Here is a 26,820-nt window from a genome sequence, read left to right on the forward strand (position 1 = left end):
ACACAAAGCTTGCAGCACTGAAGTGGATAATATGGGCTTACATGGCATGTGCAGTGATTTGGCAAGCTATCAACACACAGAACTTTTAAAGGTACACTCCATATCAAAGGGGGCCAAAAGTGCTGTTGCTTTTACTCCAAGGTGAATGCTTTATGATAAAACAAGAGAAGAAAGATTACTTGCAGCTTCTTGTCCCTGATAAATCAGGCACAGCCTTTGGGAAATGATTAGTCATAATATACATTGTGCACAAACCCTGGGTTAATCGATTTGCTGCACAGGTTCAATGCTTTTATCAATAATGAACATAGCTAGATGCTCTCCTCCTCCTGTTACACTTAACACATCTCTTTCCCCATTTCTGGAATACTGGGAGTAGCAAAGCAGGGAAATCATCCTGATGACTTGCTCATGATTGCAGGTTGACTTTGAAATCTCAGCACATGATCCATTCCACTGAGAAAAAAAACAACATTCCAAAGACACTGCTACCATGACTGTCCTGTGACTATACTGAGGTTTATACAACAGAAAAGTTACCTACATGAAAACTCAAAGGGAGCTGATATTGAAAAAAAATGTTACTGGTGGGACAGGGAATTAAGGAGAGAAAAGAAGAATGGGTTTTGGCCTTATATTGTTTCTCACTCTTCATTTTCTATCTATTCTCTTCCTCTTCACCTCATTCCCACTTGGCTGGCTCTTTCTCTTCCTCCTCTTATTTTCTGTTTGCCTGACATACCCTTGTCTCACTGTCTTCTTCCATTGTGCTCCCTCTTAAAAATATCTCATGGTGTTCCTACAAAGTTCCTCCTATGAAAGCATTCAGAGTGACTTCTAAGATAAGAAATTTAACAAAGCATGCAAGTATTCTTAGGCTTGAAATATACATGACTATTAAATATATGCATCTCTCTTCTTATTTCTCTTAACTCCTGAATTAATTCAGAATAGCTCAGAGCAACCTCAAACATAATTACATGGAACTGAATAATTAATAGAACTGATGAAATGCATGCCACATACAGGAGGCTAACAGTTTGTATGAACAGGTACTTGCTATTCATATCTTGAATTTCTACTGATTTATAACCAGAAACACATTTGCAGTATCAATCTCTAGAGCTCCTGCTGGATCACACCTCTGAGATTTGTCATGAAGAGCAGAAAAGAAGGAACAGTGCCTCCAACACGGTTTGTGACTGATTTCCCTGCACAGTGAAAAATATAAGACACACAGAAACACCCATAGTGACTACAGCAGTTATAAAAGATGCTGAGCATCTTTACACAGTATTCAGAGCAGGCTCTGCATTCAGAGAAAGACACATGACAAATACAACATATGGTATACTTAAAACAGAGTCCATTTGTTGTGATGTGTGTGAATGCAAGCATTTTTCCATCTGGCTTAATATTCTTCCCAGATCTTTCTCACCTGATGTTTCAGTCAACTGGATGCTAGAGGCCTTTAAAAAACATGTCAGTTCTTTTATTTAGCATAATCTTGCTATACCCAAAGTAAACAGTATGAACAGAACATTGGTTTGCTTCCAATGCTATTGAATGATTGAGTGTGAAAGCCTCTTTTGCCTATTTTCTCCTTTAATTTTTTTCTCCAGGTCCTGCTTTCCAGTGTGTATTCCCATTTGTGCGTGTAGTTTTCCCATCCTGTCAGCACTGCCAGTCACTCAGCTGCTGAGCTCCAGCCAGCTCGCTGCACTTTCTGTCACACAGGTGTGGAGAGATTTCTCATCTCACTTACAAATCCTGAGCTGCCCCTGGCAAGCTGGCTGGCTGTCATGCTGCTGCAGGGTGTTTCAAACAGCTGCTCTTTCCAAGGTGTACTTCTTTGCACCTCCAGCTTAATTTTCCCCCTTTAGTTTTCATCCTTTCCACACCAAAAGGTACTGGCAATGGAGCCATAAAGAAACAACGACTGTACCATTAAATGATTTCATATTCTTGCTCATTGAGAAATTACCTGCATGTCCTAGTTCATCACTTGGTCATATTCAGCTGTGCACCTACTATTCAAGCACTATATCCATATGACTTCTAGATTACCTACCAGCTGATGTTTCCTAGCACATCTAGACTATGATTTTTTTTAGCATTTTTTTTCTGTTTTCTGTTTTCTTTTAAAAATACTTATGCCTGTTCTGATCAGTATGCTTAAATCTGGTACCTGCTGAAGGACAGCTTCTGCACAACACTCTCGGAATTCAACCCCAGATTTTGGCAAAATCTGGACATCTGCTCTTGTCCCTGAGTGTTGGGAGACTTTTCCTTTGAGTTTCAATTAACTCACCACTATTGCATCCTCATAGCTATTGGTTTTCTAGTGCATTCAATCTCAGCTGAAGCAAAGCAACAATAGGCATTGACTAGTCAACTAAATTTGGTTTTCTGTCTGAATTAAAACTAATTCAAAGTCACAGAAAATTTTGAATCACAAGATTTTTCTTTTGGAAGGCAAGTGAGCTTAAAAACCAAAGTAGAATGTGCAGAATGGTCACATTTTGCTGAGTGTGAGTATGATATGAATCTGAACTGGTCTCTAGGAACTCAACAGAGGACTGCAATCAACTTTACTTGGCTGTATTTAACTCTGCAACTTGGGATATACTGAAACTGTATCTTGATTTCATGTCACATAACATTTTCTCACGTCCTGGTTTCTGTCTGGGCTGCTCTGAAGCAGCAGGACTTCAGCTGTTCTCATGGATGGGATCTGTCCTGCATTTCAGACACAGACAATACTGTAATATTTACACCTCAGTTTTCTTACATATAAAAGGAAGATTGTAGCCTCAGATTTCAGATGCATTTAAAATTTTTGTAAGCCAAAAGTGGCATGCCTTTGTCTCCAATTCTATGACATCCTAAGCATTTAAGCTGACATTTACTGAAGGTCTTAAAGTGAAAACCTAAGTGGGGGAGAAAAAAAAAATCAACAAAATAGTACTGAGAATTTTGATACTTAAAACCCTGCTTTTGCAGTTTTATTTGGACAGATTTAGTTTTATTTGAATAGTGCTTGGAGGGCAGCTACAAAGAGGATGGAGGCTCTTTTTTGCAAGGAGTCACAAGGAAAAAAGATAAAGAGCAATGGTTACAAGTTGCACTGACCAAGGTTTTATCAGTTTTATGACCTAAGAAGGACAAGTTTTGCAATGAGAATGACCATTCAGTGAAACAACCTCCCCAGGGACATCGTGGAGTCACCATCACTGCTGAGGGTGGTTTGCAAGATGTGACCAGACAGGCAAGTTGGTATTTTCATCCAGGCTCCCTTTTCCACCGAAGGCTGGAGGTCCTTTCCAGCCTGGGCTGTTCTAGGATTCTGTGAGACTACTTATTATCACATCTAGCCCTAAACTTTCACCTAAAACAGATTTGGTGATTCTGTGATGGTTACTGCTTCCCCCCACAGCTGAACACAAGTCAGGTTCCACTTAAACTGGTTTTACAGCCAGTTTCATTTTACTAGTCCTAATCATAATAAGTCATTTGTATATGAAAGGAGGGAGATGGGGTCTAACAGAAATTGCTTTTTACTCATGCCAGGTATTTTCACCTGTTGCATCTTCCCTCTAGACAAACAAACACTCTTTCTATTCCAGAGGAATAGTGAAAGAAAATGCAAGGTGCTCTTCCCACAGGCTGCTGGAGCAAATAAGAACCCAAATTTTTGTGGGTTACACATAGCTTCAAAGAGTTATGCATTTCTAACAGGGTGCAGTGAGATTTAAAATAGCTTTTCTATATCTGTATCACCTATATTCTGTGAAAGATAATAAATTGAATGTTTTATTCTAAATGTACCATGGGAATATACAAAGAGACAAGTTTCTATTACACTTAGGTCATAATGTGTGCAGTTTTAGGAAAAGGCTTCCAAGATTGCACAGTTTGCCCAGATAAAACTGCTGCTGCCTGAAATGTTTTCTTATTATTTTACCTATGAACTGATTTCCTTTCTAAAATTTGCTTTACGTGCATTCCTTTACAATCATATTAGGATTCCATCTAAAAAAGACAAATAGGATTGTTCTGTGTATGGGATGCCTGCACTCAGGGTAGCCATGGTGAAGCATGTGCTGGTTACATCAGCATGGAAGAGCTTTCAGAGTGGAGATGAGAAACTCATACTTCATAAAGTCTGGAACAGTGCTGGCAACACTTAATTATTTAAAGTCACCCTTTAAATGTGAACAGATTATTGTGTTTTCTGTAGAAAAAACCCACTTCTTTCCTCTAAAGTGCTTTGCAGAAAGTCTGAGTCACAATAACCTTGTTGCCCAGAGTTCCACAAGGAATCAGCAGCAGAGATGGGAATAAAGAATCCCAGAATCTCAACAGTAACACTTCCTTCAGTGACTGGGGACAGCACTTTCTCCCAGGGAGTCCTAACACATTATTATACTACTACAAAATCTCATTGAACTAAGAAACACACGAAGAATAAAAAAATATCATGGAAAATAGGAAGGAAAAAATTGAACAAAGATGGTTTTATAATCCTCACAAGAAGAAACTCAGTAATTTGATATCAGCTGACCAATGGACTCCTCTGCTACTACTGCAAAATTAACAAGGGTTTAACACATAATCAAGTTTAACAAGTTTCTGTGCATCAGCAAAAGCATCATAAGCCATTCCACAGGCCTGCCTAGCAAGTGCAAGACAATGTGGTTTATTCACATTTCCTTTTCCTCTGAGTCTAAACCTACACACTTTTAGTACAGAAAGACACAAACTGGTTTTGAGAATCTTGCTAAGTTGTGGCAGCTTGACTTTATGTTGAATTCTCTAACTCTGCTAAAACTAACAGGACAGGGAGAGGTGAAAAAGCATTTCTTTTCTAAGCAGTTTTTAACAGGCTTGAAAATGACAGTGACAACTGTGTAAAAAGCTTTTTCACCACTTGATGAGACCACCATGATTTCAGTCTTCTATAGCCTGGTACTTCTCCACCTCTTCTCATCTCCACATGTAATTGCCACTCATAATTCACCTGCCTTTTCAGCTTACTTGGTACTGCTGTATAAAAAAACTGGCAGTGAATGATGAGCAGACATAAAACCATTAATATAACTATGCCAGACACAGACATCCAGGGCATGCAATCTAAAGGGGCTGAAGTCTTTCCAGCCACAGAGTCCTGAAGTATGCTGCCTGCAGGCAAAAACCCTTTGGGCTTTAGGAGGCTTGCCCCTGGGGGTGGGACTCAGCTGGGAATTCAGGTAGGTGAGGCAGTTTGAAGCCAGGGCTCCTGCCCAAAATATCTTTTTTAAGTTGTAATGCAACCCTGCCCTTCACCGTGCTCACTCTGAGCTTCAGAGGAGATGCAGGCTCTCTGTCTCTCTATTTTGTCTATCTAGCTATAGGCACTTTGTCTATTTTGATACTTTTTAAGCCCAAATTAGATTTATCACCAGCTTTCCTAAATTAGGACTTTAAGGATCTGCCCCAAAGCTTTGCTGAATTAGGGCTTTTGGTTTATCATCAAATTCAGTGCAAACGTTCTGTAACCCACTAACCTGGCTCAGTCACAGCAGCAGTGCACGACAGTAATCTCCACATTTATTAAACACATGCTCCCTCTGGAGCTGGAGATGATACAGTAACAGCTGTTTTATTCAGGTTTCTCTAAGTCATGAGGAAACAAACACAACCTTGGTCTCTGGTGTAATTCCCAGTGCTCATACCCACTCATGCAATTAAGATACACAAAGATAAACAACTGTTAAGTTCTCCATAACTTTTACAATCCATTTTCCCTCCCATTCTCTCCCCCTGTTCCTGCCATCATTATTGTGAGTAAACTAGCACTGAAATCTGACTCAGCAAAGTAAAATTAAGCTTTATGCAAAAATAAATGAGGTAAGTTGTGCTGGGCATAGCATCCTCCCAAAAGATACTGGGACTAAACATGACAAATCAGTAGGCCTGTAATGAAGGCAGTGAAACAATGCAAATGCTGGGACACCAGGATTTGCTCTGTGTTCAGTGTCAGCCTGGCCTCCCACTAGTATAAAATTATTGTTTCTCTGTGGATCATTAATCCTTTTCGTCTACAAGAAATAATACCACTTCTGGATGGCAAGCCAACATGCCATTTGAGAAACAAGAACACAAGCCCCCATCATGACCTCCAAATGTGGCTTTTAACCACAACCTGTGGACAGGAGCACGGTGACACAAAACACCCCAAAAACACCGGGACAAGCACAGTGCATCTCTGGAAGCTGAGAAAAAATTCACAGAGCAGCCAACAATTTCAAGGAGATTATCTCCTATTGGAAGACACCATTCCCTTGCCTGGTAAGTGCAGGAAGGGATGTATTCCTTCCTCTGTTCAACTCTCAATATCCAAAGCCCTTTTTAAACTCTGAGGAGGGTGAGCTGGGCCTGCAGCCAGGGCATCCTTAGGCTTGGTGCTGCTCCCTCCCTTCTGAACTCATCCCAAGTCATGTCCCAAGCACCTTGCAATGCTGCTCCCTTTTTTCCCAAGGCATTTGAAAACAGGAGGGGAAAAGTGGCAGCAAACTGCATGAAGAGCCTTGTGGCTGATGGTTTTAGACTAGCTGAGTCCTTGGAGAGACTTTAGGTAGTGCTGGAGACACCAACATTCTGTGACTGCACATGCATTTTACAGAGAGAGAAATGCACCCACCCTGCAATGAATGGATCTTATTATGCACAAAGTCAACACACTTGCTAAAGGGCTTTGGCAAGTCAGTGCCTTTGTGTTTGGACTGCAGTGCTGGCTGCGTGGTGTGCCTTTGTCCACTCCAGCCCAGTTTACCAACAGAGGTACAGTCACAACATAGCCCCAGGCACCATTCTGGATAAATATGTTAATGTGCATTTTTGTGTTCCAACAGTTTCTGTAGCAGTGTTTACAAGTGAGATCTACGAAAGCGAGTAAACACAGATATTAAAAAAGCCGTTTGCTTTCTCACCATGCATGTTTACTGTTTGCAGTTCAGTCACCTCTGACAAGTGAAAGATCATTTCATCTCAGTTCCTTCCTCCAGCATACCCACCTGATGTATTTCTGTGGGGGATCATGACACTGCAGTGTAATGTTTGCTGTTATTGTCAATTGGCACTTTACTTCTGAAAAGCTGCAAACCATTTGCTCATAAAACACGCTGCAATCCCCACTAGTCTATTTAGTAGTTTGCTTGGCTTTTCTCAGATCTAAAACAATTTTAAGATATTGCTTCAAATTAAACATCCATGTCTTACATGACACTTTATTTGTAAACAAGTTATTACAAATATATTTTCTGTGCATATAATAAATATATGCCTGCCCACAGCAGTCAGCATTCAAATCCACTCCCCTAGTCTTTCTAGCAAACTAGGAATCCTCACTGCCATAAAAACATACCCTTTTCCCCCCAGTGAAACTATTTCTTAGAATAAACTTTTGCCTTTAGAGTCTCATTTTTCATTTTTTTAATTAGTTTCCATCTCAGATAACTAAATTCTTTTTTCATTACAGCTGGGAATTTTTATAATGTGCAAATTGAAATAATGATTGTAGTGCAGTACTCTGCAAGTGCTTTTCATTAAGTCTCCAGCTACTATTCCTTGCTCTGCTGGATATCTTTGTGTCAGGGTTACTTTATGGTGGACAGAAGTCTGGACAATTTAGGTTTAAAGAATGACTAAAAACCCATTAGATAACAACCTCAAACACACACTGGTTCATGTAGCTTAACTGCATATTCTTGTCATAATCAAAATACTTAAAACTTAATAATCATGTTAAAAAGTGTATATTCCATAGTTTCACAATTCTGAAATCACTGCTTGTTGTTACAATTCTGTTTAAGCAGATACACAGTGCCAGAAATACCCCTACATTTCTGAGATGCTGCATCATAGCAAAACTACATTTTGCTTTCTTATCAAGAGAATGACTAAACTCATACTCTGTGTTCAAGTACGATTTTCTGGTCAGTATTAGCCACTTAAAATAGTTTAGAAGCATTTGTGTGGCCTGCTAAAATTTACAGCATGCTTACACTGTTGATCACCAGTCCCATCTTGCTACTTTGTCATTCTGTATTGCTTATTGGTAAATGAGTTTGCTAGCATATATTCCCACTGCTGCCAGGGTCACAGAAGCCTGAATGAACACTGAGCGAGTCCACTTAATTGCAAAGATTTATGACTATGTTGTTTTCTTTTCTCCCCCTCCCCTCAAACTTGTCTTCCACGTCTGACATCTATAGAAAAGGGAGAGCTGCTTATTCTAGTCCAAAACAGCAGCAGACAAGCATCACAGTTCTGCAGGGATTCCTTGTTTCTATTGCTAGTGCATAGGCAACAGAGAGATTGTTTTTTAATCTCCACCTAGGACAGGGTACTGAACCAAAGGAAAGTCCTGTGTCAATATAGATGCAACCATGATCAGCCTGCAATGAAGTAATGAGTTACACAACTGGCAAAATTCCTGTAACCTGTGTAATTCACAGAACTAATGAGCTGTTCTTTTGGATTTAAGATACCATGCTTTCTAAGGTGAAACACAGGTGCACCATTATCCAATAAACAGATTTTTAAGTTCTGGAAACTCAGAAGCAGAAAGTTACCATTTGAAAATCTGTCTCTGCCTGCACAAAGAGTCTGCTGTGCAGACCGAGTATAATTTGTGTGTCAAACCAAAGCCTGTTTCTTTGTCTTATTTATGGTTCTGCTACAAGTTTGGGTAGCAGAGGAATCAATCAACTTCAACCAACCAGTAAAATGATTTTGGGAACTGTGCAGATTAAAAACCAAAAAGCCCAACAAACCCCAAACTGTTTCAGCTTTTCTGATTGAACACTGTTATCTCAAGAGCAAATTTTACACGCTGAAAACTTACCAATGGAGCGATGAATGCAGGTGTGCTGGTTATCACTCAGAAAAAAACCCTCTTTGCACTGACATTCGTAGCTGCCCATAGTATTTACACAAATCTGCTGGCAGCCTCCATTGTTATCCAGACACTCATCGACATCTAGAAGACAGAAGGAAAAAGAAATTCAAGATAATGTACAGATTTAGAATATAAATCTAGAAGAGCGAGGAACACACAAAAAGGCACGCTGTAAATTAACCTAGTGAAGATTACCCAAATCAGTTAATCCAAATTAATCCCTCTAATTATTTTTCCTGCATCCTAGGTTAAAGTTAACATGGAAAAAAAACCCAAAACAAAACCCCAAACAGTGCAGAGACGAATCCTACAACGTCTTCACGTGTTCTGAGCTGCAAATTGATTTCCAATGCACAATGAACATGAACAACCTAAAAAGGCTGTGACCCCATCTGCCAAGTGTGCTGTTGCACTCTGTCATTCCCACTCCTCTTGGAAAGACATACTTCAGGTCTACAGTAATTTCCAGCAGGGGTAGCAGGCAAACACAAAGGGCATTACTGGGTGAAAAGAGTCTTTATAGAGTTCTGGTTTTGAACAGAACAGCATGTTTCAATTACTGGAGTCATAACCCCCTATTTTGTCAGTTTGTTTAATGTTGTTTAGTGAAAAGAAGGCTTCTTAAATCTTAAATGTTCCATGTCTGTATTGTCATTTTAATAGGCAAATATATAAAACCACAAAGGCAGCATTAGCTACTGGCTGTTTTGAGGGCTATCCCCCATCACTTCTCTTTGGCATAGCTGTTTTTATGCTGCAGTGTTTAGCAGACAGATATGTGTCAGCATTGGGAAACCATTGCCACTATTAGGTATCTGACCCACGTTCAACTTTGCAATTCTCCTGTTTTGCTCATGAAAGTGAGTCATATCTATTTTTTGCTTTTCTCCTTGCCACCTGAAATTTCCATGCTTTCCTTTTTTATGAGGACTCTTCAGCCAGTTATTTCACAGTGTGTGCCAACATGTAGGTAATGGAGTTGGTGTATGCTTTGCTCTCATTTTATTTTTGGAAGGGGCAAAAAAAAAACCAACCGTGCAACAAAGCTAAATGATCCACAACACTCCAAACCTCAGGACAGCTGGCACAGCTCCTGCAGAAATTAATTCCATCAGGACTGGCCACAGCACACTAAGGTAAACCCAAGCTGCTTTTGCTGGTGCTGCTGCAGCTCTGAATGCAGCTCTTGCTGTTTGTGCTGCCTTCGTGGGACAGCAGTTGTAGCCCTTTCTCACAGAAAAAAAAGCTCTGGGGTAATTACTGCAGCACCCAGGGAAACCAGGCAGCCTCATTCTGTCTTGAACTACAATGTAAGTGTGTAGACAGTCCTCCTTTTTTTACGTACCAGGAAATGTTAAGAACTATTGACTCAAATTCTCTGTATCAAAATCCCCCTGCCCTCAGTTCTTACTCTTTTCCAGATCTGAACATATTCATGACTCCACCAGAGATTTTGGGAGTGTGTAGGAAAATGGGAAGTGAAGACTTTCCTTGCCTACTGCTGCACAAGAAGGAAAATAAATAAGACATCTTGGTTAGACCCTTCCTCTGTCATCAGTGCCAACTCAAACTTGCTGTTCAGAACAGCAGCCTGGAATCCAGACTCTCCTCTCTGGAAAATTAGCTGACCCCTTACTGCAGGAAAGTCTCAGCTGGTACATGCACAAAGGCCAAATTATGCACAAAGTATGTGGTCTTCCCAGAGCTCTGTTTATGGTATCACAAAGTAACTCAAACAGTTGCCTTTCAACTCTGATGAATAATCTGAAACGAATGCAATGACTTGTAAACATTTTTCTTCTGCTCTTGATAGCAAATGCTAATGATTTACTGCTTCTACAAAGAGATCAATTTACCACCAAGCCCCAAATCCATATGCTAGAATAAAATTATTACAATCAAAACTCTTAAAAAAGCTTTTCTATGAGGAATTTCTTCCAATTGTGTTCAATTACTTGCCTCAAAATTATTTTAATACACATTTATGAGAAGGACTTGAAGAAAGGAACCAGCTGGGATCTAGGACTACTCTATATACATGCCTTGTAATGGATCTTGGTGATGGTGCAGGATTTACATTTTCTTTTCTCAGGTCTCAATCTGCTAGGATTAGGTTTTTTGGAGCACTTTCTATTACTACAGCCTTAAAAGGCAGTATTGTTTAATATCCACCACACCAAGCAATCTATTGGACATAGATGACTGGAAAATATTTATTGAATTCTTCACTTGGTAAAATTTCTTCCCAATAAAGCACTTTGTGATCAGCCTATCAGTTTATTAATAACCCATCTGAAAGAACAGCATAAAATAGTCTGTTGAAATTATGCAAGAGAACTTCATTGACTCCAAGAATCACAGGTTTTGGTAGATCTGGCAGAATAATTCTTTAATGTCTCTGAATTTTTTCAAAGCTCACAAGTGAAATACCTGCCCAAGGGTCTATTTCTTTCTTTCATTGTGCAATTCTCATTCAATGCAGCTCAAGTCATCCACCTGAATGTGGAAACATTGGTAGTGCAGCATGGATGAGATTGAATTTTGAACCAGATTTTCTAGAGATTAAGTTCCACTTAAACACCAAAATAAGTAGTCAGGTTTTCCATAAAGCTCTTTTAGTTCCAGTTTTGTTGGCTCTCTACATGTCAAACATGTCTGTTGACTGTTTTGAAAAAACTGAGGGTAGATTCTCAGGATCTTTAATTGGTGCCAACTCTGTGTGACAGTTTACACCTGTACCCCAGGGGCCTAAACTCTAGAGATTTGAAAAAAGTCACTTATGGCATAGAATCCCTTCACTCAAACATCTACTTTCAGCCCCAGCTAAAACCAATTAAAAAACTTACAAATTGACTGAACACAAATACAAAGCTTACTTGATTTATTACTCTATTCTTAATAAAACAGAATTTTTCTTTTCTTTTAGAACAATAGACACATCTTCTTTCATAAACTTTTACACAAAATCAGGTACCACTGATCATTCAGGACCAGATTGTCTCTCTGAGGTTGGCAGCCTCAAGGTAGCAGGGACAAGACTCCATTCCTTTAAACTGGTGTATGGAAAGTCAAATCCATTTCCTTGCCTTCTTGTATGACAAAAGTTTCAGTTTAGTCTCCCCACCCTACAATGTGCTGATTCCTAAAGTGCATTATCCAGTGCTTACAGGACAGCTGAGTCTCAAAAGCCCACTCATGCAGGAAGATTTCAGCAAGTTTTTCCAGTCCAAACCCACAAAAGAATGCTAAAAGATTCTCACCTGAGCTGAGCTCAGATGGATATTCCATCCAACCCCATCCTCCAAAAGAGGATGAAGAACTAGTAGAGAGGGAATACATGTTCTTAAGCCAGTCTCTGCAATGCTCATCACAAAGAGCTGTCCTGTGATTCTGTTTGCCAAAGACAACTGCTGCTGGAAGCACCTAGAAATAGCTCAGTTTCCACAGCTCTTAGCTGCTCCTTACCAGCACAAATAAACAGCTCAGATGACAACCAGCACAAAAGCAAGAATTGCTGCTACAGAATTTAGACCAGTGACAAACCTATGTTTGCAGGGAGAGGAGCCCCTGGATTTTAGAGTGGCCAGTCCTCATCAAAGACAAGCTGGACCAGGGCAAGAGCCAGCTCAGGGAAAGGCTGGGAAAGGAGAGGGATCTTTCAACAGAGACAGAGAGATAATGGCTGCATAAATGCATACATATATAGCTATATCTATAGATCAGGAGCATTATGTAAATGAATGCAGATTTCAATTTGCATAAGACCTCTAGCTTTTTGGCCCACTGCCTTCACATAATCAAACTCTTGTTCTGTACCTTAGTCAGATGAGATCCTCTGGAGAGTGGTAGCGTGGAACAGTATCAAAGGGTAGGAAATATTACAGCTGATAAAGATGAATGGTTTATATATTAAATAAACAAATGTTTTCAGTTTCTCATTTAATTTATCTGATGAATTTTTCAAATTAACTTCACTGGTGTTTCACCCTGATCTGGCACAGACCTTCCTAAGAAGCTCTTCCAGCAAAGTGTCCTGTTTAGATACCATGGAGGGAGAAAGGTCTGCTAAGGGTACCTGAAATCAAAACCACGAGCAGGAAGACACGGAAGTGGAAACACTACACAGAGTCAATGCCAGGAACAGTATGTCCACTGTTTTCTTCCTCCCCTGATCTTCTCTTCCTTCCTTCTTGACATTTCTCTTTCATGTCAGCATTTTCATAAACACTTATGCCCCTCATAAATCTGAGTCTTCAAAATCTCCAAAGCATTTGGGAACCATAGTAAAATGTACTTGCTGTAGCACTGAGACTTCCAAAAACAGGATTTTGACTCATGATCCAGGGAGCTGATCCTGCTGTTTCTTTTCCTCTAAGCTGCTCTTGGAAACTTTTGGAAGATGTCTCTAAGATGCCTATTTTAACATTGTGCAGAACATGGTGACAGAGAGATGAAGCACTGATAGCAATACTGCAGACTTGTCTCAAATGTTAGCAACAAAACACCACTTAGGATATTTTGCAAGGGAAAAGATTAGCAACCACAGGCTTGGAAAATGTAAGTGAATATTTCTAGTCAGAAATCTAGCTGAAAGTCTAATTAAATTTAAATAAAACCCCCTACGTTTAGTAATTTTACTGGATACTGGATTTACTACAGTCATAATTATACCAAAATCACATCTAGCCCAGCATCTCTGACACTGTCCTTGTAGCTGATACTCAGGAGAAGACTGAAAAGATGGGACAGAACCATTGCAGACATGTTCTCCCAGGTTTCAGCCATCACACATCTATCAACTTTCCTGAATCACTTCCTAGACCACTGTCCTGCTGCATTTTTCCTGTGTGGATTTCTCTAATCTCTAATGAGCCCAACATAACGGGGCAATTACTTCTACAATTCAATTATGAGATTTAATTTTATTATAAGCTTTTAAAAAATAAAATACTTGTATTAATTTTTAAAATGCTGCTTCACAGTCTGCATGAATGCCCCCAGAATCTATTACTGTGAGAATGAGTAAATATTCATTCACTACTTTCTTTTTCTGCATTTTTCTTGATCTTACAAATCCCCCTTAGCCTCGTACGGTCTCTCTCATGTATTCTGAACCCTGGAGCACAGCAATATACAAATAAGATAATCACAGAAACAATTCAAATGACTTCAGTATATCATGTTTAAAACAAAATGTGCTCATTTCTAGGAGTTAACCTCTAATGACATTTGGAATGCACTCTTCTCACTCCTCTAATCCTCCAAGTACCGTGATGCTCTGTTGGAGTGGGTGTCTTGGAAGATGGGATCTCAAGATACCCATGTAAGCCCAAAGAGCAGATCTGGCATGTAGGAGTGGTATCAGATCAGAGGCTGCAGGCAGGTGCTCCTGCTGGAACGCTCCTGCAAGCAGTGACACGCTGTGAAGGTGGGGAGGGTGATCCCTTGCAGCAGCTGAGGGGGCCATGGAAACAAGAATCACTGCTAATTGAAAGGGCTGCCAAGCCATTCTCCTTAGATTGGCTTTACATGAGCAAGCAGGGAGAAATATTAGAGCCAGAGATATTGCTGCTTTTGTGCACATTTGAATCTCCAGCAGATCTGAAACTGGACCTCATCAAAAATTTAGAACCTGGACCTAAATTTTCTGTTATTTGCACATGAGGTTAGATTATACTTTTTGTCCCCTCCTTTCAGAAACTGAAAAATCTGTTGAAGAGAAGGAGAAAGAGTAACACAGCCTTGAATTCAATTCTTCATTCACTCCCACAGTTGCAAAAATATTCACTAGAGTCCATGGTGAGAAAAGATGCAATTCCATCCAGAAGATGATCTTAGAGTAGTCAGTGTTTACTGAACTAGACATGAAAAGACATCACCCCCTAAACCAACAAAAAGTGTGAAAAACTACTTTTCCCCGAGAAGTAAAGCATATTTTACAGATGGGAAACATAAAGAAACAATCACAAGAATGCTCTTGGGTGATGAATACTACAATCATTTTAAAACAATTGATTAATTAATTGATCCCTAGAACCACTCTTTTCTTATGTACAAGGATAGAACACTTAAAATGTTGGCTGTGATCTGACCTGGAGAATTCAGTCTTTTAATGAGCAACAATCACCTATCCACTGACTGGGCTTCTTCTTTGCCTGCACACCTTGAAAAGGATGCTTCAAATCGTTTCTGTAGCTATTTTGTGACACACAGTGGAATGTCTTAAATTTCACAGCACATAAACACGGCATAAATGCAGCTGCAAGAGACTTTTTGCCCTGTACAGCCTAGGAAACACACATGTAACTCTCAGTTTAACTCTGCTGCAGGTGGCTGCTGCCCATGTGCTGAGCTGAAGGTAACAGCCCCACAGATATTGTGTGGATGTGCATCAAGTTCAACTCTATTGATGTCGCTTGTTTATTCTTTTCTTAAACAACTAGGCACCACTCCCCGTCCTCTTAAGAGCTAAAACTCTTTTCACAGCTTTTAGCCTTTCCCAAATAAACATCCAAGTCCCTGAACTGAGTTTTTAGTTGCAGCTTCTATCCTTTCACAGGTGGCCTCCAGACAACAGTGCCTAAACTCAAGGTTCCAGCTCAACTATTTGTTCATATTATCCACTCTTTTGATTCAAGTTTTAAGACAATTCTGAGTGAATTTGATCACACTTCTTTTCATCTGTGCCACTGTCTAGGGAATACCAGCAGCCTCCAGCTTGGCATGAAGCTCTTTCTGTGAGGCACAGACATCCACAGCCCCATTAGTGTAAGTTTGCAGTTCCCACTGACATCTAGTATATGTAGGCACTCCAAGAGGAAAATGCTGGATTAACATTACTCCATAAACGAATGGGGGGAAGCTAATTACAGATACAAACAAGCAGCCGTCCAGATCAATTGAATGAAAAATGTGAGATAAGTTAACTAAATTATTTAGTCTATCATCATAATGCCCCTTACTTTGTCTTTTTCCTCAGCATCGTTAATTGCTGCAGGCTGAACTGAACTATCCTTCTTCCAGGATAATTACTGCTTATACCTGCTATTTTTTATATTTACTTAGACTCTACTAAGATTAGAAAAATCTGGTTTGGGTTATTTCAAACCTTCTTCTTGGTGTAGTTCTTGATGTATTGTTACTATTGTTTCAATAATGAAAAATATTTTTCTTTTGTGGGTTAAAAAACCCATGAAACTAGACATGAAAAATGAGATAGTATCTCCATCCCAACCTGGTAACATTTTGCAGGTCTATATCACATGAAGTACCTCCTTCCTGAGCTCTGGTAATAAAAGCCTAGAAAATGGCTAGATTAAAGATTTTCATTGCTATCTATCAGTAACACAGGGGCCTCTCTAGATTCAGATGAGTGATTTTAATCTAAGCACTGCAGCATCCAGTAGACTATGAAGTCATTCTCATGCTCTATGTGGATAATACTTGAGGTTCATGAAAAGTGATGGGAGAATCTCAAGCACAGCCTTCAATACAGTGAAATGAGAACTATAGTAGGAGTAGACAAATATTGGCTTATGCAGGTAAATGGGCTTAGTCAGACACATAACTGCTCATTAAACTTCTGGAGAACAGAAAATTGCTGAAAATGTTTTTAAAGTGCTGAAATCCTTCCTGTAGGCCATATCAAAACAATTACATTTTCATGAAATTATCTCCATTGGTGAAAAGTGTTTTATAAACCCTGCCTCAGTTTCTGAATAGTTTCAGAGAATGAATACTTCCTTTGGCACAAAATGGTTGGGCAAACGAGCATTTTTGCCACCTGGGAAATGAGTCCAGCATTTCCACTCTCCTAAACATGAGAAACACAAAAGCCAATATTTAGAACAAATATTTTCTGATTTTACTGGACAGAAATGAAACATATTTAAGATCTTAAAGCAAACATTAATTTTTTTTTTAATATGAAATGGCAACACTAGCTTACCACTCAACCCAGTTGTGCTGTATCACACAGAACAAAGCTGGACTGGTTGGTTGGGGTTTTTTTGACTACTTGGGTTTAAGGAAACAGTTGGACACCTCTGTACCAGCCACCCATTAGAAGATGTAAGCTGCAGTAAGTTGTGTTAATGCTAAGCAACTCAACAGATGGACACATCAGCCACATTCACCTCTTATAAAAAGAGATCAGCCCTGCCCAGAGCTGGGAATTAGCAATGAAAAGTAACAGCTGTCAAAAAACCCAACTTCAGGAACATCATATTTATATAGAGAAGGCATGAATTTAGTAAGTTTAGAACTTGGTAGTGTAAAGCCAACACAAACAAAGAACCCAAAATAAATCAGAACAAACAACCACTTTAACTCCACCTTCCCTGTAAAATTCACCAGACCTGTATATTCTTCTCACCAGCACTTGGGAGCACATAAATGGATTTCTCTAACAGCTATATAACTGTACCATTTTTTAAGAAAAAACCCTAGGAATTCTTAAGAGTACACTGGAGATCATCCAACCTCTCTGCTCAGGCAGGGTCACCCTAGAGCATATTGCTCAGGATTGTGTCCACATGGCTTTTGAGAATCTTCCACTAAAGGAGACTCCACACCCTCTCTGGGCTTCAGCTGTCTGCACAGCAAAGAAGTTTCTCCTTGTATTTTCATGGAACACTTCCTGTGTTGCAGTTTCTGCCCACTGCCTCCCATCCTGGCACCACTGAGAAGAAGCTGGCTTCCACCTCTTGTCAGGACAGCCTCCATGCAGATACTGACAGACACTGGTAAGATCCTCTCTAGGTCTAGCCTCTCTAGGCTAAATAGGCCCAGCTGCCCCAGTCTCTCCTCATAAGAGAGATGTTCTAGACCCCTGAACATCTCCACAGCCCTCTGCTGGACCCAATCCAATAGATTCTTGCACGTAAATTAACCTGTAAATTACAGGAATGATGCAGAGCTTTCTATGGGCAACTTACTCCACTGAAAGCCTTCTTACCTTTTACTCTGAGATATCTAATATTGGTTGTACAGAGCCTTAAATCAGAGGGAAAACTATTTACATGTTAAGGCAAATGGACTGACCATCTACTGACAAATTCTGCAACTTGAAAGCCCTGAGGTCCCACTCAGACATGTAGCCTGTGTGAAATGATGAAGTGGACACTTGCTGGAATCTACTCAAAGCAAAAGTCAGTCCTTGCCTGGGGTATTCATGTCATTTCAGAGTGCAAGAATGAGTACTCACATTCTTTCAATGTGCAGTCATCAACAGCCTGAGCCTGTGGTCCACTCAGGTTTTATAGTTTGGAGGAGTTCTTCAAGTTATTTTTAAAGTGACTAAAACCAAGTCTCTTGGACTTCCCTAATATGTTCAAATGGAGTTTCAGAGTTTTTTGTAAGTACTGAATAACACTTGGTGACTTACAGCCACTCTCAGGCCTATTTAAGGAAGCACTGCACTTGTACAGGCAGCAAGATATCATGACTTGTACCTGTTGTGCACACAGAAGTTTTCATGTACTGGGACCAGAGTGCTTAGCATCTTATCTAACAAGCTCTACATGACTGATCACACAGTACAAATCCAGTCCCCCTAAATCTTTAGTTGGGTCCAGAACCCTTTCATTGCTGTCATACTCGTAATTTTTATGGATTTTCTGATTAATTTCAGAGGCAGTTTCTCAATTATTCCTTTAAAATAAACCATACAAGTAAGTAAATAGTTTCTCAACTTTTTCAAACATTTTTGCTCCATCCTACGGCACAGTATGGACTCTTATTTATTTAACAAAATATATTTTCATTACAGAAACACAGAACAGATAGGGTTGGCAGGAATCCCTGGAGATCATCCAGCCCAACACCCCTGCTGAAGCAGAGGCACCTGGAGCAGGCTGCACAGAGCTGTGTCCAGCTAGGTTTTGAATCTCTCCAGAGAAGAAGACTCCCCTCTAGAAAGCCAGTCCCAGTGCTCTGTCATTCTCACAGCAATGTTTTCCCCTATATTCAGAAGGAGACTCTGTGTTTCAGATTGTGCCCCTTGGCCCTGAAGATATTTGTATGCATTTATAAGATCTCCTCTCAGTCATATCTTCAGTCTGACCAAGCCTTGCTCCCTCAGACTTGCACAGAACTAGATTCCATTTGGTTCCTCACAGGAGAGATGCTCCAGTCCCCTCATCATCTATACAGCTGGTCCTGCTCCAGGAGCTCCCTGTCCCTCCTGTGCTGGTGATCCCAGAGCTGGACACAGCTCTCCACACGTGCCTCCCAGGGCTGGGCAGAGGGTAGGATCACTCCCTGCTGACCCTGGCACTGCTCTTTCTGATGCTCCCCAGGATTCCACTGGCCTCCTTGCCCTCAGGGCACTGCTGGCTCAGGGACACCCTGCTGTCCACCAGGACCCCCAGGTCCTTCTCTTCAGAGCAGCTCTGCATGTCCAGCAGGTCACTCCCAGCCTGTCCTGGTGCCCGGAGTTGTTCCTGCCCAGGTGCAGGACCCTGCCCCTGCCTTTGTTGAACTTTGTTGGGTTCCTCTCTGCCCAGTTCCCCAGCCTGTCTGGGTCTCACACAATGGCAGCACCTTCTGGTGTGCCAGGACACTCCTGACTGTTCTGGATCATCAGCAAATGTGCTCTTCCCTTCAGTCAGGGCCTGATGAGTAAGAGGAACAATACTGGGGCCACTACTGTCCCCTGAGGACACCACTGGCTACAGACCTCCAGGCACACCCTGCACTGCTGCTCTGCTGTTCAGCCAGTTCCCACTGCACCTCACTGCCCCCCCAGCCACCCTGCACTCCCTGAGATCACCCATGAGGATCTCATGGGGGACAGTGCCAAAAGCCTTCGCGGAGTCAAGGCAGAGAACATCATTTCTCCCTCATCCCCAGCCCATCATTCCATCACAGAAGGCTATCCAGCTCCTCAAGTGTGATTTCCCCTTGGAGAATCCATCACATAAACAACGGGATGGAGGACACCCTCAGCAGCTTGGCAGATGACACCAAGCTGAGGGTGCAGTGACAATCCAAAGGGACCTGGACAAACCTGAGCAGTGCCCATGGGAATCTCATGAGGTTTGACCAGACCAGCTGCTGGTGCTGTCCCTGTGCTGGGCACATCCCTGTGGGTGATAGATCCAGGCTGGGGATGAGCAGAGGGAGCAGCCCTGGCAGAAGGACCTGGGGGTGCTGTGGGTGAGAGCTGGCCCTGCCCCAAGCCAGAGTCCCCCTGTGCTGGGCAGCACCCAGAGCCCCGGGGCAGCAGGGGAGGGAGGATTCTGCCCCTCTGCCCCGCTCTGCTGAGACCCCCCTGCAGGGCTGCACCCAGCCCTGGGCCAGCACAGCAAGGACAGGGAGCTGCTGGAGCAGGGACACCAAGGGATCAGAGGGATGGAGCAGCTCTGCTGGGAGCAAAGGCTGAGGGAATTGGGATTGTGCAGCCTGGAGAGGAGAAGGCTTTGGGGTGACCTCCTTGTGGCCTTGCAGTGCCTGAAGGGAGCCACAGGAAAGATGGAGAGGGGCTTTTTACAAGTGCATGCAGTGACAGAACAAGAGAAAAGGGCTTTAAGCTAAAGGAGGGTAGATTTACATTTGAAATAAGGATGCAGTTCCCTTTGAGGGTGGTGATGCCCTGGCACAGGTTTCCCAGAGAAGCTGTGGCTGCCCCATCCCTGGCAGTGTCCGAGGCCAGGCTGGATGGGGCTCTGAGCAACCTGGGACAGTGGAAGGTGTCCCTGCCCATGGCAGGGGGTGGAACTGAAGAATCCTTAAGGTCCCTTCCAACCCAAACCCTTCTGTGATTTTATGATTCTTTTCCTCCACATGCTCAGAGATGTGGATCCAGGATGAGTTGTTCTATCACCTTTCCAGGGATGCTGAGGCTGACTGACCTGTAGTTTCCTGGGTTTCCCTTCTTGCCCTTTTTGAAGATTTGAGTGAATTGTTTCTAATAATTTCTTTCCATATCTCATTAGGCTCTTGATCAAAAATTTTGCTTTAAGCCCAGACGCTGCAAATTCTCGAAACAACTATTCTTATAAAAGTATGTGACTTCTTAATGAGTAACTATTATTTTGATGTTATCATCAAAAAAGCCATATTAAAACATGCTGCCATCAACTACTCCATGTTCCTTCGTGCTCCTCTTTTAAGCAAAACTGTGTCTTATGCTCTGATCAAACTCCAGTAAGAAACAGGAAATATTTTGAGATGCTTAAAAAGAAACTGGATTGAAGTCTACAGAAGGTAATGAAAGCAGTAAAAACAAGCCTCTACCTTGGTCTTGTTTGATCCATACTTTCAAGTTTGCACACTGCCCACTGAAGTCCAAAGAATAATGTAATGATACAGAAATTCAGGGGGAGTATTAGACAGCAAAGGCAGGGCACTATGGAAATCTAAGACCCTAAAATCTACTTAACAAAACATTCACTACTAACCTTCCATCTAGAGCTCATTCCTAATGGAAAAGAGCTAGGTCCCATTTTCTAATATAGTCAGCAACTATGCAGCAGATATTCTTCCTGATGGTTGTTTCTCGACTGTATAAATCATAATGTTTATCATAAATCAACACTGCCAAGAACTGACTGCATTCTAAGCATAGCTTGACAGTGACTCTCTTTGAAAGCAGGGATCAGATGACTTTGCCTGATGTCTTTTTGTAATCCACATGAATTCAGTGTTTCAACTGGATCTATGTAATTTCTAGGAGTGAAAGAGGCACCGTTCCATTAGGGAGGGCTTGAATGCCATACACACCTGACACACCCATTATAGGCTGGAATCCTGCACCCTCAGGTGAGCACACATTCTCCCCTGATTTAAGTGAGTGCTAAACACGACGCAGTTCCCAAAGCTTTGATAAATTCAATGTATTTTATAATTTTTCCCTTAAGATGTACATCATTATAGGCCACACTGGCTCAGAAATTTGCTATAATGAGAAAGTTAAGATGAATCAACAAAAAACATAAAACTAACACAAACCAGGTAAAGCAGTAAGGGTGCAGTATCTCTGAGCTTGTTGAACCAAGACACTATCTACAGCCATATCAGACTAAGAGCATCCATGTGGGATTTAAGTCATACATATTGGCTTCACACTTTAAGTTGCTTATTCTTTACTTTCCTGAGCGTTCCATGTAGAGAAATCTTTGCTGTGATTGATTACCTCCTCCAGGGAGTAAGTATTTGGGAAAAAAAACAGAAAAGAAGAAAAAGTCTCAGACAACAAGAAGACTTGCAGAAACAAGAGACTGAGATTGATGCTGCTGTCACACAGCTCCCAGTTTCCTAATTTATTATGACAGTCTGAGAACTTAACTTCATAGCTGACAGCCACCAAGATTTATTCTATGCTTTTGATTATTTCCCCATACCTAACAGAAAACTTTGGTCTATGCTGATTTATACTCTCACTTGTTTTGGTACTTCTCAGATCACATTGGCTTAAGAAAGCAAACATATGGCAAATTAAAATGTAAAGAAGGTTATATCCCGTTTGAACTCCAATGATTAATGTGGGGTGACCAAACATTAGAGTACTTTTAAAGGGGGAAACTTTATACAGAAATAGAAAAAGCAAGATTAGGAAAGCAGTGTTGAGATCCCAGCTTCAGAGAGGGTTGGATACCAAAGATCTTTCCATTAATCACAAAGAGAATTCCAGATTTTTATTGCATGTTGGAAGATCATCAGAACTAAGATATTATAATCCCATCTTGAAAGAGAGATTTAATTGAGTTTTCTGACTGCCTGCTACCACTTGGCACCATGGAGACTTCCACAGGATGCTGGTAGCCAAGTAACAGAAGTAAACACATGTATACAGAAGTTGCATGTAAACATCTAATAGAGAATTGTGTCTAGAACATTTGCATCCTAGCTACCCATATTTCCTCAGCACCTAGTCATCAGTCAGCACAAACTGCAGAACAGCAATACATGTTCTAAAATCTGATTCATGCTACTGTACCATGAAGAATTGCTGTGATGAGTCACAGCTTCTCTTATTAATCTATTGTACAGACCAAACAGGACTGGTAAAATATCTGAAACCAGGAATATGGTAAAAATCAGTTTGCTGAAGAAATATATCAGAAAACAAGTTTCTTTGTCACTTAGGCTGCATCTGAAAACCAAAGAACTTCAAAAAATGCTTTCAAGTTTTTCATTCTGCAGGAACATATTTGTCACTACAAGGCAGTCTGCTGTGCAATTTGTAGCATGGATTTGTGTGAATGTGCTCACTGCAGCCTGTCTTGGGAAGGTTCCTAAATACCAGAAGCTCCCCTCATCTCAAGGCTCTTAGTACACCCCAAGGACCTGATCACCATCTGTCATCTTTTGCAGAAAGGCAGAGCTCACAAGGGTTTAAAACATGCAGATACATGTCTTGTTAAACCTTGCATTTCAACAGTTCTCATCTTGTCTCTAAGTATATATTTTATAAATTCCCATTCCCATCTTGTGGCCTGAACCCCTCACAGTTAGAGGGGTTAGTTAGCTCCTTGCTACTCAACTACTGAAACCTGATGTGGGGTCTGACCTGCTTCTCTTAAGGCACAAACCACCTGCCAAATGAGTAAGAACTTCAAGATCCAGATTATTAACCTTCTTGAGAAAAATAATTTTACATTTGTTTCAATAAAAAAATGAAGAGTTATAAAAAGAAGGGTATTGGGTGTATTCAACCTTCCTCCATCTGCCAAGGAGCTTGGAATTACTAACCAGGACAATCTGGAAGAGAGTTTATGACTGATAATATTATTAGAGGTCCTGCTAATGTGCTAGAGAAGGACAACCCAACTGTCAGCTCACCTAAAAGTCTTCTGGAACTAGGAAAGAAGGGCAAGGAAAACTGGAAGATGACCAAGGAAATGAACTATTTTTCAGCTCCTCTTTAAAATATTTTCTTTTATGAAACTAAAAACAACTTTGCATAAGATGTTTAATTTTATATTAAAAATGTTCATATATATATAAAAAATGTATTTCAACTGTTGGGAAATAAAGAAAAATAAACATCAAGAATATCAGTATTTGCTTGGAGTTTAAGCAAGCAACAATTGTGCACAGTTGTCAGGAGAAGAAGAAAAATACAGCTAAATTAAAAGGAAGACACTGGTCTCTTTAATCACAGTAGTGATTATGTAATCCTGAGTTATGTGACACTTCTGGACAAGATACATCTGGTAGCTTTAGGAATGATTTCTTACACATTTGCAACTCTCCTCCCACTTCATGTTAATAGTCAGATGAGTCCCAAGTTCCAGTGTGTATGTTTGAACAGCAGGGTAGGAACAAGTAATTTCTAATGGGTTTGGGTTTATCTTGAAAAAATAAAAAACAAAAACATAGAACACTGGAACATTTACTGAAAAATGATCGAATTATATGATGTGATATACATACATTTAAAAGCTGGACTCAATCATCTAAAGATTAAACTCAATGATATTGGAGGGTTTTTCCAACCTAAATGATTCTATTTGTATACTAATGTAAGTTTTTTTTATCTTAGCCGGATTGCAGATTACTACGATGCAGACAGGAATTAAGCCAGGGTTAAACCTCTTCTCTCTTAAAATAAGCCAAGTGATTTTAAAGGAGCTCTTCAAGACAGGCACCTGGGTTTAGACTTTAACCTCAGACCTTACAAGAAATGAAATTGTGTGACTTCAAACATGCACTTATATCCTGATTTGAGATCTCAAGGTCTATTTTATAACAGGCATCTCAAGGCCTGTGCCTCATCAGCTCCTCGTTCATCTCAGAAGTTTCCCTTTAGCTGCAGGTTCCCAATGCCCAGCTGGAATTGCTGCTTTGCTCCACCTCCCAGAGCTGGCAAATCCACGCCACTCCTGGAGCAGGTTCAGGTGCTCCAGGCAAAGTGCCACCTCTCCTTCCCCACAGGCTTCCATGTGACTTAGCCACTTTGTCAAGAGATGCAAAGTACCATCTGAGAACAGACAAATTAAAAGCTAATCTCCATTATTCAGGCTGGAAATTCAGGCCCTCTGCCCCAAGCACACCTCCAAGGTTGTGGACGCAGACACTATTCAATGCACAGCTGACACTGGGCTTGTGTCTGCTCAGGTCCTGCAGAGAGCTCCATGGAACTTATCATGCACTCTAGGAATTGCATTTCTGTCCTGATTTCTTACCACAATTTTCCTCTCCTTCCCAGGATGCTTCTCAGACAAAGAATTAACTGCTGAAGAACCATAAACTATACTGAATCATCAAAACCCACTTTTATAGTTATCTTCAGGAGGTCTGACATACAAAAGGATCCACTGAGATATCATATTACAGATGTCCAAATCTAGTAATTTCCATTTTTCTGTAAGAGAAACCAAAGCTACACAGACTATCCGAACTAAAAGCAGGGATGCAGAAGGGTAAGGATTCTATTCCTGCCTATGATGTAGACATCAAGATACCTTGTGTGAAGATTGAGAAGTAACTTAATCTGTTTGCCCTCATTACTAATCTATAATGAAAATTATATTTTGTTTCCTTACAGGACTTTCTGACAACAGATTTGTTACAATTTGCAAGATATTTATACATGTTCCTATAGCAATTAAGACCACAGAAACACCTATAAATAAAATAAGTATGCCTCTGAATACAATAAATTTTTGTCCATGCCGCTTTGCATCTTTTTTGATGCTTTCTAAGAAGAGTTTGCAACCATCTTTAGTATGCTTACTAAAAAGCAGAGGACTTCATAGAACCTATCCTAATCTTTAGAAAAAGGAAGAGTTAGGATGTGTGCAGCCTGGGATCAAGAATTGCTTATGTAAAAAAGCAATGCTTATTCCCTATTTAAAGTGACTATCACAAATCAGACCTAGGGAGAAAGAAAATATGACAAAAAATTCCCAACCAACAGACAAAAAGGAGAGATGCAAGCAGGTCATAGCTATTGGTATTTATATCAGGAGACATAAGCATTAGAAAACACCCCAGATTTTTATTTCATGTACAAGAAGGGAAAACATATTTCAAACTTACTGTATGAGACCAAATGCTAGTCTTGAATCCACTGAGAAGAATTTAGAGCAACTTTTGAGAAAAAAAAACTACTGCTATTTCAGGGGAGTGCAAAAATAAATGGAAGGAAGGAGGGGAGGGAGAGAAGGAAGGAAGGAAGGAAGGAAGGAAGGAAGGAAGGAAGGAAGGAAGGAAGGAAGGAAGGAAGGAAGGAAGGAAGGAAGGAAGGAAGGAAGGAAGGAAGGAAGGAAGGAAGGAAGGAAGGAAGGAAGGAAGGAAGGAAGGAAGGAAGGAAGGAAGGAAGGAAGGAAGGAAGGAAGGAAGGAAGGAAGGAAGGAAGGAAGGAAGGAAGGAAGGAAGGAAGGAAGGAAGGAAGGAAGGAAGGAAGGAAGGAAGGAAGGAAGGAAGGAAGGAAGGAAGGAAGGAAGGAAGGAAGGAAGGAAGGAAGGAAGGAAGGAAGGAAGGAAGGAAGGAAGGAAGGAAGGAAGGAAGGAAGGAAGGAAGGAAGGAAGGAAGGAAGGAAGGAAGGAAGGAAGGAAGGAAGGAAGGAAGGAAGGAAGGAAGGAAGGAAGGAAGGAAGGAAGGAAGGAAGGAAGGAAGGAAGGAAGGAAGGAAGGAAGGAAGGAAGGAAGGAAGGAAGGAAGGAAGGAAGGAAGGAAGGAAGGAAGGAAGGAAGGAAGGAAGGAAGGAAGGAAGGAAGGAAGGAAGGAAGGAAGGAAGGAAGGAAGGAAGGAAGGAAGGAAGGAAGGAAGGAAGGAAGGAAGGAAGGAAGGAAGGAAGGAAGGAAGGAAGGAAATGTTGAAGGAAGAACTCAGGAGGAAGCACTTAACTTGTCCACAGCATCTGCTGTAATTGAATATTCCAAGTTTGCTGTTTAAAAAGAAGATTTTAATCATCTTGCTGTACTTGATGTT

At 40.9% G+C, this 26,820-nt stretch overlaps 1 protein-coding gene across 2 annotated transcripts in view; it reads right to left on the bottom strand.

Annotated features, from left to right (window-relative positions):
* SCUBE1 (signal peptide, CUB domain and EGF like domain containing 1) overlaps positions 1 to 26,820 on the bottom strand; it is a 188,963-nt gene that overhangs the window by 126,526 nt on the left and 35,617 nt on the right. For both annotated transcript variants that reach the window (XM_033057868.1, XM_033057867.1), the window contains exon 4: positions 8,888 to 9,022. In XM_033057868.1, coding sequence (XP_032913759.1) covers positions 8,888 to 9,022 — 135 coding nt within the window. The remainder of the gene's footprint in view (positions 1 to 8,887; positions 9,023 to 26,820) is intronic.

Source organism: Catharus ustulatus, chromosome 4 (assembly GCF_009819885.2).
Source record: "Catharus ustulatus isolate bCatUst1 chromosome 4, bCatUst1.pri.v2, whole genome shotgun sequence".
NCBI lineage: Eukaryota > Metazoa > Chordata > Aves > Passeriformes > Turdidae > Catharus > Catharus ustulatus.